This window comes from Lytechinus variegatus, chromosome 1, assembly GCF_018143015.1.
Source record: "Lytechinus variegatus isolate NC3 chromosome 1, Lvar_3.0, whole genome shotgun sequence".
NCBI classification, from domain to species: Eukaryota; Metazoa; Echinodermata; class Echinoidea; order Temnopleuroida; family Toxopneustidae; genus Lytechinus; species Lytechinus variegatus.
This window is the reverse complement of record NC_054740.1, coordinates 7,345,895-7,362,610: the sequence shown is the minus strand read 5'-3', so window position 1 is coordinate 7,362,610 and position 16,716 is coordinate 7,345,895. Positions and strand designations below refer to the sequence as shown.

At 36.7% G+C, this 16,716-nt stretch overlaps 1 protein-coding gene across 1 annotated transcript in view; it reads right to left on the bottom strand.

The window, feature by feature from the left end:
• The window catches only part of LOC121417568 (exosome complex exonuclease RRP44-like), a 35,379-nt gene extending 30,064 nt beyond the window's left edge, over positions 1-5,315 (bottom strand). Inside the window, exon 1 of the mRNA XM_041611334.1 lies at positions 5,179-5,315. Coding sequence (XP_041467268.1) covers positions 5,179-5,214 — 36 coding nt within the window. The 5' untranslated portion in view covers positions 5,215-5,315. The remainder of the gene's footprint in view (positions 1-5,178) is intronic.
• Positions 5,316-16,716: the final 11,401 nt, after the last annotated feature.

The following is a 16,716-nucleotide window of genomic DNA, read 5'->3' as shown; positions in this document are numbered from 1 at the left end:
ATATCAATCATGCATCTAAGAATAGAGCACTCCATTGGTAACTATTTTCTTCCTGGTATATTTTTGCTGTATGATAGCCATGATAGAATGCCACATAGGTAGGCCTTTAAATGAACTAACATTTCAATTTCAATGATACATTATTTCAATGATTGTATGCAAACACTCCCATCTTAAGAAACATATAAGAACACTATTTTGGAATACATTAACAAGCCTGTGTTCAGGATTTGATAATAAGACCACATTCCTAATCACTACATTTCTATTTTTTTTTTAATGACTTAGAATTTAAAAAGTCAAGTCTGAAAAATGATGAATAATACCCCTTTCATAAACCCAATTATGCGACTAATAGCAGCATAATTTGGTCGTTAAATTGGAGGAGGACAAGAGTAATCCGCATTATTTTGATGCTGCTATTATCCGCATAATAGCAGCATCGGGACAAGATTTCGAGTTTATGAACGCATTTCCAAATAATGCGGCTAATTGCCATGATGCGGTCACAAGGTCACCCTTTCCCAACGCAACCGCATCGGAGGGGGCGTGTCCAGTTGTCATGACGATTATCCGCCTTTTTCAGGAATTCAAATTCAAATTCAAATTCAATTAGGTTTTATTAAAAAATACTCATCAAAAAGTCCGAGGACTAACAATGTGAGTTTACATTTTAAAAATACATAACAAAGAAATAAATACATAACATGCAGTGACCATTGAAGAAGAAAAAACATTATGTTTAAAATGCAGTAATAGTATAAAAAGAAATAGAATAAAAAGTTGCATGTAATAAGACTGATTTAATTTGTGTATACATATAAAAAAAAAAAAAAAAAAAAAAAAAAAAAAAAACAGGTGAGAAGCAAGAAAGGGGAGCAAGAATGGCAAGAGTGAGCATGTGAAAAGATGAGAATAGAGAGGGAGTGTAGCAAAAGATAAAGAGGGAAAAAAGTAATAAAGGAGAACAAGAAAACCCACAAGTAAACAATACATTGCAGATTAGAAATATAAGAATTAAGTGAAAAAAAAAAATAAATAAATAAATAAATAATGACATGATGGCAATCATAATAGACAAGAGAGTGGGAAAGAGCAACAAGGAGATAGAGAGAAAGGAGGGAGAAAGACAGAAAGGGAGAAAGACAGAAAGAGAGAAATGGAAAGGTCAGACACAGACAGAATCTGAAAGGACATCATATCTAATCATAAGTTAAATAAGTAAACTAGATATACATAGAAAAAAGGTAAGCATCAATAAAAATGAATACTGGTCAGACACCATATGAAATGGAAGAGCGCTTGTAAAAATAATGCGGCTTATTTTCGTAGTTTGTGAACGCAATTTTTATTGAATTATCCGCATTACTCTTAGGCGGTTAATTGGAGGATAGGTTTATGAAAAGGGTATAAGCTTATACCCTTTACTGTGGTACCATGCACAGACACTATGCTTCATTGCATTTTTATGGCATAGTGTAGAAACATATAACCTACAAAGAAGGGCAAAGAGCGAGCAACAAAAGCAAAATTCTCAGTTTTTCACATCAATAATGACAAAGTATTTGATGCGACAAAGAACCTCTGAGACCTCTATGGGGATGTGTCACAACTAATGAGGTAGGGACTCAAGCTACACAACCTATTGTAACTACAATTGGTAAAATATGAAGTGAAAATTATTGAAAATGTGATAATGTAATCAGGTTTAAGGTTAACATTTATACAAGAGGAAAACGGAATGGCGAAATGTCAATGACAATCACAATTGATTTATTTCAAATTATTGCATTTGTACAAATTTCATCTGCAATGATGACCAGGGATGGCATATCAGGGGCCTGTCTTACAAAGAGTTACGATTGATCCAATCAATCGTAACTTAATGGAAATCCATCAAGTGTCATAATTTTTTCCACAAAAAAATCTGCACAATGTTCTCTGTAAACAAAAAGAAGCACAGTAAATTTTTGTTTACAGAGGACATTGTGCAGATTTATGTTTACAGAGGACATTGTGCAGATTTTTGTTTACAGAGGACATTGTGCAGTTTTTTTGTGTAAACAAAAAGAAGCACAGTGAATTTTCAAGAAAACAATGAATGCATGAATATACATCATAGTTAGAAAATGTTTTGATCAACAAACATGTATTTTAGATGTTGACATTGCTGGCCGTCCATAGTTGTGATTGATCGGATCAATCGTAACTCTTTGTAAGATGGGCCCAGATTGCTTTTGGAAAAGGTGCTTTATAGCATGAGACTTACAATAATCATGGACCTATATAATACAGGTCCATGCAATAATCAAACCTAAATGATACATCCCCAATGGACCAATTTAGTGGTTTCCAAAACAGTCAACAAGATGAGACAACCAACTCACATCCATTACAGGAAAATTTCATGTTTAGGATTTGTCGCAAGGGCTATGCCTACAGAGAATATTCCAAAGTTCAGAAATGTGTAAATATACATTGTTGTTCTGTGATAACATGTGCATGATCAAATAATGAACATTGACTTGTAACTAGGCCTAAATGTAATTAGCGTAAATGAGCAAAATCTGACATACTCATAAAAATGATTAAAGGTGAAAATTATCACTATGATATGGCTGTAGAATTCAATAACAAGTGGAATGCCTCTGGCCGTCTCACCTGCATCACGCGGTTCAATATAGCAGCAGTGCTCACTTTGAATACTACTCTAACTCGCACAAGATGTTCAGTGATACATGGTTACTCTTATCTCCCTTTTTTATGAACTAGACCAATAAACTTACAGAGATATGATGGTTATTCAACAAAAAAAACCCAACATGGCCAAAGTTCATTGACCTTACATGACCTTTGACCTTGATCATGTGACCTGAAACTCGAACAGGATGTTCAGTGATACTTGATTACTCTTATGTACAAGTTTCATGAATCAGATCCATAAACTTTCAAAGTTATGATGGTAATTCAACAGATACACCCAATTCGGCCAAAGTTCATTGACCTTTGACCTTGGTCATGTGACCTGAAACGCGCACAGGATGTTCAGTGATACTTGATTACTCTAATGTCCAAGTTTAATGAACTAGACCAATAAACTTTCAAAGTTATGATGGTAATTCAACAGATACCCCCAATTCGGCCAAAGTTCATTGACCCAAAATGACCTTTGACCTTAATCATGAGACCTGAAACTTGCACAAAATTTTCAGTGATGCTTGATTACTATTATGTCCAAGTTTCATGAATCAGATCCATAAACTTTCAAAGTTATGATGGGAATTCAACAGATATCACCAATTCGGCCAAAGTTCATTGACCCTAAATGACCTTTGACCTTGGTCATGTGACGTGAAACTCATGCAGGATGTTCAGTGATACTTGATTAACCTTATGTCCAAGTTTCATGAACTAGGTCCATATATTTTCCAAGTTATGATGACATTTCAAAAACTTAACCTCAGGTTAAGATTTCGATGTTGATTCCTCCAACATGGTCTAAGTTCATTGACCCTAAATGACCTTTGACCTTAGTCATGTGACATGAAACTCTAATAGGATGTTCAGTAATACTTGATTAACCTTATGGCCAAGTTTTATTAACTAGGTCCATATACTTTCTAAGTTATGACATCATTTCAAAAACTTAACCTCAGGTTAAGATTTGATGTTGACGCCGCCGCCGCCGCCGCCGCCGCCGCCGCCGTCGCCGTCGGAAAAGCGGCGCCTATAGTCTCACTTTGCTTCGCAGGTGAGACAAAAATGTCACTGCCTCAGAAAAAAAATGTATTTTTTAAAGAGATATTGCTCATTACACTTGGTTATTGATTTCATATAGGCCTATAGATATAGATATATATATAAGGTGATTGCTTTTCATGGTCTTCCACATCAGAAGTATCACTTCGTTCAGCATAAGAGCAATATAATTGATGCTGCATCCTCCCCCATTATTAAAGTAGTGAAAAAAATTCAAATAAGAGAAACAGGAAGCAGAGAAAAAAGAATGAAGAGTAATAAAAAGGAGAAGTTGATAGGGTGTGTGGGCCTAACCCTATACTAGTAATTCAAATGAAAATGAACTTTTCACTTCAATTTATCCTGTGTGTGAAAACAACTATTGTTATGACCAGACAGGCATTCAGACAGGGCACCCTGGCACACCCATTGAGTCAGAGGGCAAACTATGAATAAATGTAATAGTCCCTTTTATGCTTGAGGTCTGACAATACAAATTCAGTTAAGCAGTGACCCAATGTATCCTGCCATTGACCCAAGCACTGATCATGATGTTGGTTTTTAACAGTCTTCACAACTTTCTAGCACACATTATTACCATGGAGCTTTTGTCCAAGGGCAATCCATAGGTAATATAAATGTATCAAATCTCATTTGCCTAACTCTAGCACAAGCAAAAATCAACTTTTCCTCAAATACTGATATTATTATTTTAGAAGCTCCGCTAGGAAAATACAATCAAAATAAAAATTGATCAAAAACCTGATGTATTTTTTTATTCATTTTAAACTGTTATTAAATACATTTTTTGAAATTGTTTTTAAAATGTATTTTTCCAGTGCAAATGGTAAATGGCTTTGATTTGGATTCAGGTTTCTGAATTCTTATCATGAAAGCAGAAACAGGTCATGCATGAGTAGGAATTCAAAAGCAATTATATGAGAAAAGACTGCCATTCTTCACTCTTTATTTTCTTGTGTTCTGAGAGTTTCAAATCGATATGAAAAGCAAAATAAATTGAACATGAGTTAATAGAATACCCTCATAAGGAATTAAGCATTATTGCGTTCACTTATTTAATTTTTTTTTTTCCTCACACATTCAGTCTAGAGCCAAAGACTATAAATGAACAGAGGAGTAATTACCGTCATTGCATGAATATTTGAATTACAACCATGAAAGATTGAGTTAATTGACTTAGCTGTGTACTGCTCTAATCATGAAAATTCCTTTCAATATAACAAAGTGTTCCATAGGCAGACATGAGCATGACAATAAAATGGTATTGGCGCGCCTTGATTCTAGTCCAAGGACAGGCAACGGCAAATATCAGTCTGACCATGGTCCTTATTTGCACTAGTCTGATGTCAATGAGTCTGGTAGCAATGCCTTCATAGAATAAAATGTAAAAGTGGTTGACAAGGAAACTGTTTATATTACCTTCAACAATTCTTTTTCTATGTCTTCAAGGGCCATTCAATTTACCAAAACTTGATGTCATCTTATAAGCGTAAATACATGTAGGGCCTACATGTCGGCATAATATATTTTCTATGGTCATACAGGTCATGTTATCAAATTTACTGGTTGCATGTGACTTGTAGGTCAAGGCTGAGGTTTGAATGATGTCATCATCATCATCAGAGACTCTGTTTACAGACAGAGTAACAATTTGCATTCATTTTTTCTTCAATAACATTGTGTTCATTTGCTACAATTTCAGCAACAGGTTCCTGCTCACTACCATTCAATAGTTACCGAAGATTCCTATAGCAATACAGGTTCCCCAACAGCATGTTGCAGTAGGAGAGTGATCCAGTAGGCCTACTGACCTACCATCCTTTCACAAACAAGAGTTTTGATATGCAGAGTCCTTTTTTCCTCACTATTCACAGGAATTCCAACTGACCTAGGTCACCCAGCACCTGGTGTAAGTTCCAGGATATCAGTTTCAGTTTGGTTTATGTTAATAAATCCCCAGGGTATTCTCTCACCTCAGCTCAGGTCAACAGCCAATGGGCGTGGCCTGAAAAGCACTATGCACCCTGTCTGGATGTTTTCAATTCCTACCATGTGTGACTGTTGTTGAGTGCATGCTCTCAACCTGACAGTAAAGCAAAACAATTGACAGGATCATGCCTCTTGTTATCTCAAAGACTGGCAAATGTGCCAGAACAAATGGTAAATGTCTGGGCCAATTCTGAGATAGTCTTTCATCTGACATGGACTTGAATTTTAGAATTTGAAAGAAAGGGAAAGAGAAAAAATGAAATGTTGGACAAATGTGAAGGCCAATGAGAGAGGACCAGGTGTGACATATAGGAAATATAAAATGGATAAACATTCCTTCTCAATTGATGTCTAATTCAAGCAGGGAACATCACCAGCTCTCACTCAAACCAAAACTTACATCTGTCAGAGCCCAGGATTGAGTATGGCATGATGATTTCATTTTTATGCACTGCCAAATATCAGATTAGAAGATAATCATATCTTCTACAAATATTCTGTATTAAAACACTGCATCATTAAATTTGAGTATAACACTGCTCAACGGCAAAATGTATCTAACTTCAAATTTGATTTATGATTGTTTTTTCACTTTGATCCTAAATTTTTCAGTTCTACAAAAACTTAAAAAATCAACACATCTCCCCCCCCCCCCCCACCATGAATCCAATACCCTCTACACACTGGCCTCAAACACTGCAACAGTAGCGGTGTTGCCTTCAGTGTGAATTCTTTCACTTGCAGCAGTGTGAATGTGTACATGAAATTCATCCCGGGACTGTGCCGGGATAATTGTGAATGCATTTTCAGCGGGTTTATAGCGGTGTCGCCGTCTCATGACAGCACCAGGATAAATATGAAAACCAGTGTGAAGAGGGTACAAGATGCAAACTTTGAAGTACTTGACTTTTGTAGAAATGATTCCTTTTACTCGCCTACATGTATGAATAATTGTATTTGTATATCAAATATTTCAATAGGCAGAATGTGAATTGCATGCTGTTTCTAGGCTTTGCATACACTAAAACATGACCAGGTGCATTTAACATTCATCCCTCATTTTCCGACAGTTAACAGCAAAATAATTTCATGACACTTCACAAGGAACTTTGCATTCAAAAGGCCCTGTGCATGTAGATCTATACACTCAATTTGATCACAATGAAAAATTGGTCATTGCTACAAAAATAAGCTCCCCTCCCTTGCTTTTCAATTATGAGAATTCTTGGTTAGTCCATAGGTGGTTAGTCTGTGTGGTTTATGTTGCAGACTATGCTGGGTACCACTTTCAAAAAGAATCTTGCAAGTTATCAGCTGTTGCTATATCTGGTAGTGTTCTGGTAAGCAAGTGTCTTGAAAACCTAATTTCATTGCAGAAAATATGCATGGAATTAGTGGGTTATACTAATAACAGGTCCTCATTTTTTTGTCTCGATATTGTGCTGAAATTCTTCTGGGTCAAACACTTGTATCCCTCGGTGTTGAGTGTACAGCATGCCATGTAGTTGATGGAATAGGGCCTATAGGTGTCATTGACCTTCCCTTGGCTTTAGGCCTACATTGCAGGGGGGGGGTAACACTCAAATACCAACGATATCGCTGTACACATCCCCGACCACAGGTTTTCACCATAAAAAATAAATGCATAATTTCTCAGTGATTACAGAAATACCCTCTTTCCATATTGTTGGCATGATTAACACATAAATCTGTTACAAACACATGGGATATTATCAGAATAAGCTACCTTTTAATATGTTTTCCAATTTATGTATGAACACACAAGCTATGGATACTTGTGAAGTAGTTTCTATGAACTATGCACAATACCTGGGTTGAGGAGTCTGACCTTCACAGAGAAAAATGTGATGTCCATTATCATAATTACATTGAGGTCTGAATTCATATGACTCCAGAAAATGTCTAGTTCTGCAAGGTGATAAAAATCAATCTACCATGTCCAGATCACGAGAGTAGGGATCCAAACTCCAAAGCAATATCGGTCAACCTTAAATGTGGACCTCAACAGACGAGTAGCATTGGAAATACCAGGGGTGTGAGTGGTTACAAATAAAAAGATCTGATAAAAGCTGGGGAGTGGTGAAAAAAAGTCTGAAATAGAATGAGCTCCCATTCTTTTTGGACAGAGGAAAGCCAAAAAAGGCTGAAATTAAGCTGAAAATCAAAAGAAAAAAAATCTGAAATCAGATCAAAATCTGAACTCTCACAACCCTGAAATACATCAGGGCAATGGGCAATCTCACATTCATGACAGCCCAAATCGCCCATAAAATTCCTAAACTAGAATTAGGGCAATCATCTTTTCAAAAGTCACCCCAAAGATCAGCCATAAACAATTGGGGTAAATATTCAGAAAATCAATATTCTACATACAGCCGAATGATTATAGTTCTTGCTGTATAATTGCCAATTGCAAAAAAAAAGTAGCCCTTGAAATGAAAAATAAAGCCCCAAAATGAAAAATATAGCCCCCAAATTCAAAACTGCCCCAGAACGATAAAAATTACTCCCTAAAAATAAGAATTATTTCTTACCCTGACAATGAGGTTATGTCAACAGACACTATCAAACCTAAGCCATACTTAAATGTAATTGAATAAAATTGAAATCATTCATTTTTGTAAACATCTATTGACTGACATTGGTGCTACACTGAAGCATTCAGCACATTGCTCAAGAGAACAGCACAATCATAGCATAAAGCCAGAACTTTCTTTTGTACCATTTCCATAAAAGGAGACCTTCAAGACCATTGTTAACGGAACAAAAGGGTGTGACACAGTCTATAGCAGCATAAACAGAATTGTCACGTTCACATCAGGTGCTTTTCCATGAAGTTTAAAAGCTGCCAGTATTACAACAATTTTTTTAAAAACAAGCTTAGTAGTGCAAAGACTGATGTGGGAGTCTCTATCAAGCCAGCTCAAAAGAGCACAAGAAAAGAGTTAGCCGCAATGAACTATTTTGATTACCTTGCTTACCAACATGTATAGAGGTTAATGAAAAGACAGCTGTCATCACCTGAGACAATAATATACAAATAATGCATGCAGCCGAGTGCGTTAGTGGAAATGCAGAGCACGCGAGGTTTCTTTAGATAGGTGCCGCACTGTGCACGAGCCGCTTGCGGCAAGTGCCAAGTGTGCACCATCTGAAGAAACCGAGCTTTCTCTGCATTTACTTTTACGCACGACAGAGCAAGTGCATTATTTGTTTTATAAAATAGCAACACAGAAACAAATTCTTAAAAAGTAACAGACAGTTTGGTTGGACTTCTCCCAGAACTTCTACCGCACTGGTTTCCTTGGGTGTGCAATGTCAATTTTCGTTGCACACCTTTTGCACTGCCGTGCAGTGCACAAAAAAAGTTGGATGTCATGTGACACGTATTGGCCAATCGCGATACTTGAAATAATACACCTATTTTATAATATTTAACAAAAAGAATATTATATACCTGTCCAATCAAAAAATATACCTTTGAATAGCAAGGACTTTTTCGAGACTCATAATTATTTCACATTCACTTAATTCCAAAACTAGAAAGTTATACCTCGGTCACATTTGCTCTACAGCGAGTTGAAAACAGCCATTTCAACATTTTTTTATACCAGCTACATAGATGATTTGAATAAATATGAATAAAACAGTTTTTTTCGACTCGCCATATGGATGCCGTAGAGCAAGTGTGACCCAGGTGTTAGTGCAGTTCATGAAATAGGAATGAGATTTTTACATTTCTATTGAGATTAATGCACACTTTATTGCCCCATCTTCCTGATTGAAATGATGGCTCTCAAAATTTACTTTTCATAGTATACATGTAGTAGCAGATACATGAGAAACCTGGAGGAATCATGGTGAATTCTGAAAAGTACCAATTAATTTATTTGTGTTTATTCTCTTTCTGAGATGTCACAATTGCTCCACATTCACACTGACTAAAATACATGGTATTTTTCAGATTGGGAAAGTGTGAAGATGGCTTCAAAAATAGACATGCGTTGACTCAAGAATACATGGTATTTTTATGATTGGGAAGGTATGAAGATGGCTATCACAGACAGACCTGTGTTGACTCAAGAATACATGGCATTTTTGCTGATTGGAAAGGGTGTGAAGACAGCTATCATACAGACAGACTGGTGTTGACTCAAGTCTCAACCGCTGGTGCAAATATATATTCCATGATTGACCTTTATTGTTTGAAGAAAATTAATTGTGTCATCAAGGCTTGGCCGAAGATAGCAATCATCAATGCCAAATATATAGCAAATAATGGATAACTAACAAATTGCATTACAGGCCAGGTGTGTGTGTGTGAATGAAACAGTGAAAATCCTTGCAGATTATTACATACATGTATGTGTATTTACATATATGTTGTCACATGTAAACCAATTTGAAAATTACACTGGATTACACAAGGTTACAGCCTCTCAATATTTACATAAATTAGTCTCATGCTGATCAGACACACCCTTCCCCTACAGAAGCTAGACTATTCTGAAGGCTTCTGAAGCATAAACACAACCTTTCAAGTGCCAATTTTTAAATTCTCAGTTTCAGGCTTACCAATAAGCCTACATCTTTTGCACAAAGGAATTATTGAAACCCCATTGAAAGAAAGTGTCATAAAAATACTTCACAGCATAAAAGCTGAATTTGATACTATAGCTACAGAGCCACACAGGCCTCTTTAAGTTTCACCAATTGTGAACTTAGTACTACTATCAAAATGGAAGAAAGGAACATTTCAGATACAAGTAGGCCTTTGGATGTGAATAACTCCAGTATTCAGTGGACCTTATTATCCCTATTGTACATCAACTCCTTGGCACCAGAGAACCTACCATTCAACTCTTGTGCAATTTAAATACTGTCCTGGTATACATACAAAAGCAATAAATGGGCGTGGCAGGTTGAAATAAGTGGAAGAGATTGCACTGTTTCCAACGTACAAAATACTGGCCTACAAGACGCATGTATTTCCTTGTACAGCTATAGAACATTGCCTTGGTATAGACTACAGGCCAATACATGTTAAATTCAATACAGAACCGCCAACCTTAATTGTGAAAAAAAATCATATTCATTGTTTCTTTTTATCCTATTTCTCAAGCCTAAAATCTAATTTTTCTTTAAAATTTTGGAAAACATACCGAACTCATCATTGTTACAAGTTTCATTGAATCCTATTTCTTATTCTATAATACCCTTTTCATAAACCTATCCTCCAAGTAGCCGCCTAAGAGTAATGCGGATAATTCAATAAAAATTGCGTTCACAAACTCCTTTTTACGAGCGCCCGTCCTGAAAAAGGCGGATAATCATCATGACAACTGGACACGCCCCCTCCGATGCGGTTTTGTTGGAAAGGGTGACCTTGTGACCGCACCATGGCAATTATCCGCATTATTTGGAAATGCGTTCATAAACTAAAAATCCTGTCCCGATGCTGCTATTATGCGGATAATAGCAGCATCAAAATAATGTGGATAACTCTGGTCCTCCTCCAATTTTATGACCAAATTATGCTGCTATTAGCCACATAATTGGGTTTATGTAAGGGGTATAAGAATATCCATTTCAGTGTCACTTTTCCATTAATATCCTTACTAATTGGCAGCTCTGCAAACTACAAAAAGAATGACTATAGTATGATCTAATTCCTTGGTTCCTGAACTTTTTCTAATTAGACAATCAATATCACTCATGTATCAAGTGAGGACCAGAATCCTGTAACACAAGGTTTAGTGATTAATCACACGCTTGATTTTCATGATTATACATTGTAGTCAATGCAAATGTAAAAAGAACTATCTACGGTCATTGTATGCTTTGTATCATGGGCCCCCAGATTACTTTTAAGTGATCAATATTCTAAATTGATGTGGAAAAAAGAGAACTGCCAGCAACCAACTATTTCATTCATTAAAAGTGCAACAATCAATCGAGCCAAGGTTATTTCTATAGTACATTTAGACAAACACTTGTTTCATGTGTTCATATTGTCACTGACACCACTGGTCTTAAAAGGGATGATCAGACAATGATTTGATCTTATTCATTTTATTAATGATATGTGAATAAAATCACAATTGCATGTATCCTAGTTAAATAGGCTAACTTATTTTTTAAATCTTAACTACCAAAACAAACTTTTCCAAACCACAATCAATCACAAAAAAAATCAATTAGGCCCATTCTGTATCTGGGCAAAACCCCTACACCTCTATGCATTCTAAACAAATTCCATATTCCATTCCATAATTATTTTCATGAAATGACTCAAATGACATATAAATGGACTTTGGTAATATATGTACATTTATTTTTATACTATATATTATTGGGTTGCAGGGATCTGCCATTATAATTATCTGTATCAAGATGATGTAGGGAAAAACATATTGTGGCCCTACTGGCCCACATGTAATAATATGGCCTTAAGTAATAGGCCTATATTATCACTTAAAATTTAGGGTTTTGCCTGATAAAATGGCACCCTTGTCTTGTTACATCATTCATGTCATACACCAAATCTATAACAAATTTATAAAAAATCATGGACTAAGAAGGAACCCATGACAGAATCAAACCAGGAAGAAGGAATGAGAATTACAGTGAACGACCGACCAGCATGGCATAGAATCAGCAACCAACTCTCTCAGCAACCTAAGGCTTGCTTTTAGCTCAACACCACACCTATTTCTTGATTGGTTAGATTGAGTTTTAATACCCACCCACACAACGTATGAATGATATCATGGGAGGCCAGCCAACCGGAGAGAAGCCAAAGCAAGCAGGAAGGATGGACAGGAAAATAGAGCTCCGTTTCCCATTTATTCCTCTGGATTGTGGTGTATCGAACCATAGACCATGGTGGTTAAAAATGGTCCCTGGTTCAGCAAGGAAATGTTTTCAGGCTGCATGCAAGATGTAAGCTGAATGGGAAAATACAGCCATCAATTATGGAGCCAAAAAGTAACCAATTCCTTCACTTGTGTGTGTTTAGTGTTAAAGGTTTTAATGATTGGGCCTTAATGACAGACTTGAGGCTAACATTTTTATGATCAATATCAATTAATTAGGAGTTACAATCAATCAAATTACACAGCTCTCAATTTCCGACCTCTTAGAAACATGCACCTGATGCCTCGTCTGCTTACCCAGAAACTGAAAAATTAAAGCAATGGGAAATGATCTTTAATATCGGGACATTTGCAGTCTAATATACCTTAGCACAGGGACGTGCCCTGCTTAGCAGTACATAACTATACCTAAAAAGAAAATCATATTAGATATTCATTGAGCAAGTAGGAGATAGATTAATTGATTGGTCATTCTAAGCTGTGTGAGAACTGTTCGTATTTCCTTGTTATTTGGTTAGCCCAATACTCTAGACAAACTTATCGACATCTGAAGTGCAGAGCTCTAGGGCCGCCTGCACCAGCCCGAGTTCTCATATTAGCACGCAATTTCTGATCCGGCAAATTTTCCCGATCTGAGCAATCTCAAGATTATTTGTAATGTCAAACCTAGGGGGGGGGGGTTCACGCAAGAAACCAGGAAAACGCACACAAAACCGAAAACCCTTTTTGTATATACATGTATAGGCCTATTTCTTTTTCCTTGCCAGTAGAGACTCAGAGTTGGCATGACTTGTTGATGGTGGAAAAAAAAATGAAATCAGAAAAAACTATATGCTAAAAATTCAAGAAAAGTGGCGATGCGGCGATGCCTATGCGTATGTTTCTAGTTGATCAAAGCACATTGAGCATATTTTCCCCTCACAACTGTCTATCTTTTCCAGGGAATTCCTTATTTTAAGGACTGTATTTTAATATTGGTTTTGGCTTCCTTTTTGTGTGTGTGAAGAATATGAAATGTGTTTATAGGGTATGCATTTGACCTATAACAAATTTAGTTTGGGGACATATGAAACTTTAGTTCAAGTTGAATGACTCCCCCCCCCCCATCAAGCAATGTGCAAACATCCCCACTATATTCAGACCGCCTCGAAGTTCGTCAGTTCCAGGTATTCTCTGATCGGGAAATTTACCCCGATCAGAGAATACCAGGTATTTTGGTAATGTGAAAGCAAATTACGGGAACTTTTAGCCCAGCGTGTCGTTGGGCGCGGGAGCTGTGGGTGGCTGCTGGGCTAGTGATTTTGAATCTCGCGCCTTGCCTGCTTATCAGACCATACTATGCGCATGCTCGTAACTTCAGGAACTTATCCCGAAGGGTATGTTTCGGGGCGGTGTGAATGCAGGAATAATTAATGGGTATCTTTTAGCCGAAAACAGTTCCCGTAATTTAACGGGGATTCTTGTGATCGAGGCGGTTTGAAACCACCTTTTGTGGATGATGATTGTAGACACCCTGATGCCATGCTATATCTAGAGTCAGTCAACACCACCTGTCATGATACAGTCTATGCCAGTCATTTCAGATCAATAGATAGTCTCTAACTTCAAATCTCGATCTCTCTGATCAATATCATTCCAACACATACACACTCATTGAAGGGAAGAACAAGTCAATACTGATAGGTGAGTCATGTTCTGAAAATAGAATACGAGCTCATAATTGGGGCCAATCTCCACGTGTTCAGTCAGTATCATCACCTGTATTCTTAAATTTTATTGCATCAGGCCCACTGTATAAGTTTAAATTATGGATTTTTGACATTTTTCTTTACATGAATAATGCTTCATTTATTTGTAGGTTAATATCATTCTCACATGATGCGTATGAAAAAATAGAAATAATAGCAACTCTAAGAAATAAAGCAATTAAAGAAATAGATCACTCTTGAAATCAATAGCTCCTAGAAATAAACAAACCCTATGCATTGTTTTGACTGGCCTTCTTATACTTTTGACCTTGCTGTTAATGGGACGTATACAAATATATATACTGGTCCTTTAACAAGGATATATCATGTCATGGTTTATTGGTCATGTGATTCATATCTTGGTGTTATATAGCAGGTCAAGCCATCTGCTCCACAGTCCCCATGAATATAAGCCCTACTAATTTCAATTTTTCATCATCACTCCTTCCTTTGCATCCACCACATCACTGTGTAGGCTCTACCCTTCTGCACAGAGGATCTCAAAATCATAATTAAAATGCATAATGGATTTTTTTTAAATATGGTCTCTGTGAGTGTAGGCCAATATTTCATCCGCTAAACAAATCTAAACCCTATTAAATATGCCTCTGTCAAAGAATTCTAGATTAAATGAAAATTTAGACCAAGATGGGGAATCTGCCATGCCCATCTAGGCCTATAGCTTTTGTATACACCAATGGCATTTAAATTGCACAATGAGTGAATTGTACCTGTATAGACTGGCTCCTAGAAAAGAGGAGTGGAGTGCGATGAGGATTGCAAGAATGAGGCAAACCTATTTTGATGTTTTCCCTTTCAGCTTTGCACTATACTTCACAGTCGTTGTAGTCAGCCAAAGAATATGCCTAAATATTCAATATCTAGCCTATCCCTCAAAACACACCCATCCACACATATGCACGCACACAAAGAAATAATTAGAAATGATCTTAAACTGATAAAGGGACTTTGGGAACTACATCTGACACACTCCATACCACAAGACCTCTGAAAAAACAAGGCATCTTGATACCTTCACAAGTAACAAGCTTTTTTCACTTTTTTTTATTGCATCTCAATATCAATAATATGCATGGTCCCCTGGACAAGACAAAGTGCATTCACATCTATTTTCATGTGTAGTCATTCACACCAAGGAGATTAACCATATACATTATCTGGTTAGACAGTGTAGTAATTGGTTATGATGAAGGGATGGAAGGGATGACATCAACCCAGTCCAAAGAGGATTTCAAAGGCGAGCATTTGTGTTTTCATGGGATTTCTGCCAGGATGACTGTAACAGAGTTAGTGTATGAGAAATTTACTGAATTGAACTTTTGTTACAGTGCCTCTCTTCAAATAAAATACCTAAATTTATCACCATTAACATCATCATCAACATCATCATCACCCTCGTCTCCCTTATCATCAACACCAACACCACAATCAACATCAACACCATCTTCATCCTCATCCTTCTCATAATCATCAGTCATCACAATCATCATATTCATCATCACCACTACCATCAAAATCATCATCATCATCACCATCATACTCATCTTCATTATAATCGTCATCATCAACATCATAATCGTCATCATCAGATCATCACCGTCATCATCATCATAATCGTCATCATCATCATCATCATAATCGTCATCATAATCGTCATCATCATCATCATAATTGTCATCATCATAATCACCATCTATCACACATAGACACAAGAAAACTTTCCTGGTGTAAACACCTCACCCCACAGTACAAGTTCATCTCCAACCACGCTGGAGGCACAACCTAATCCTCACCTCAGTCCTGAGCCATGGAGAGTGGGCAGATGTTCATGGGTAATTAAACCAATTAACATGGTTGACATAATGCAGGTCTTAATATCTTGGTAGAAAATGATAACAGCCCTAGGGACCATGGCAAATAAGAAAAGATAGAAGATGAGCAGACGAGTTTGAGGATAAATCTGTTTTGAACCCCAGATGTGTTCGTGTGAAAGCAATCTGGCTTTGTACTTCGAATAATGGACCTCAATCAAGTGCCCAAAAGAACGGCTGTGGGCATGTGAATAAGAATATCAAATAAATTATATCTACATTTAATTTGGGTATCCTGCTTTTATTAAAATAAACATAACTGACCCCACCCCAACTTGCTCTCTCTCTCCCCTAAACTTCCTTCTTATTTAACATTTCTTATCACAAAAAATGAACACATCATAATGAATCTCAAAGCAGGTACCCCTGCCAATATTTTTTATGATATCAGAAAGAGAAAAGTAAAACAGAAATATCAGAATAGTGGTGAAT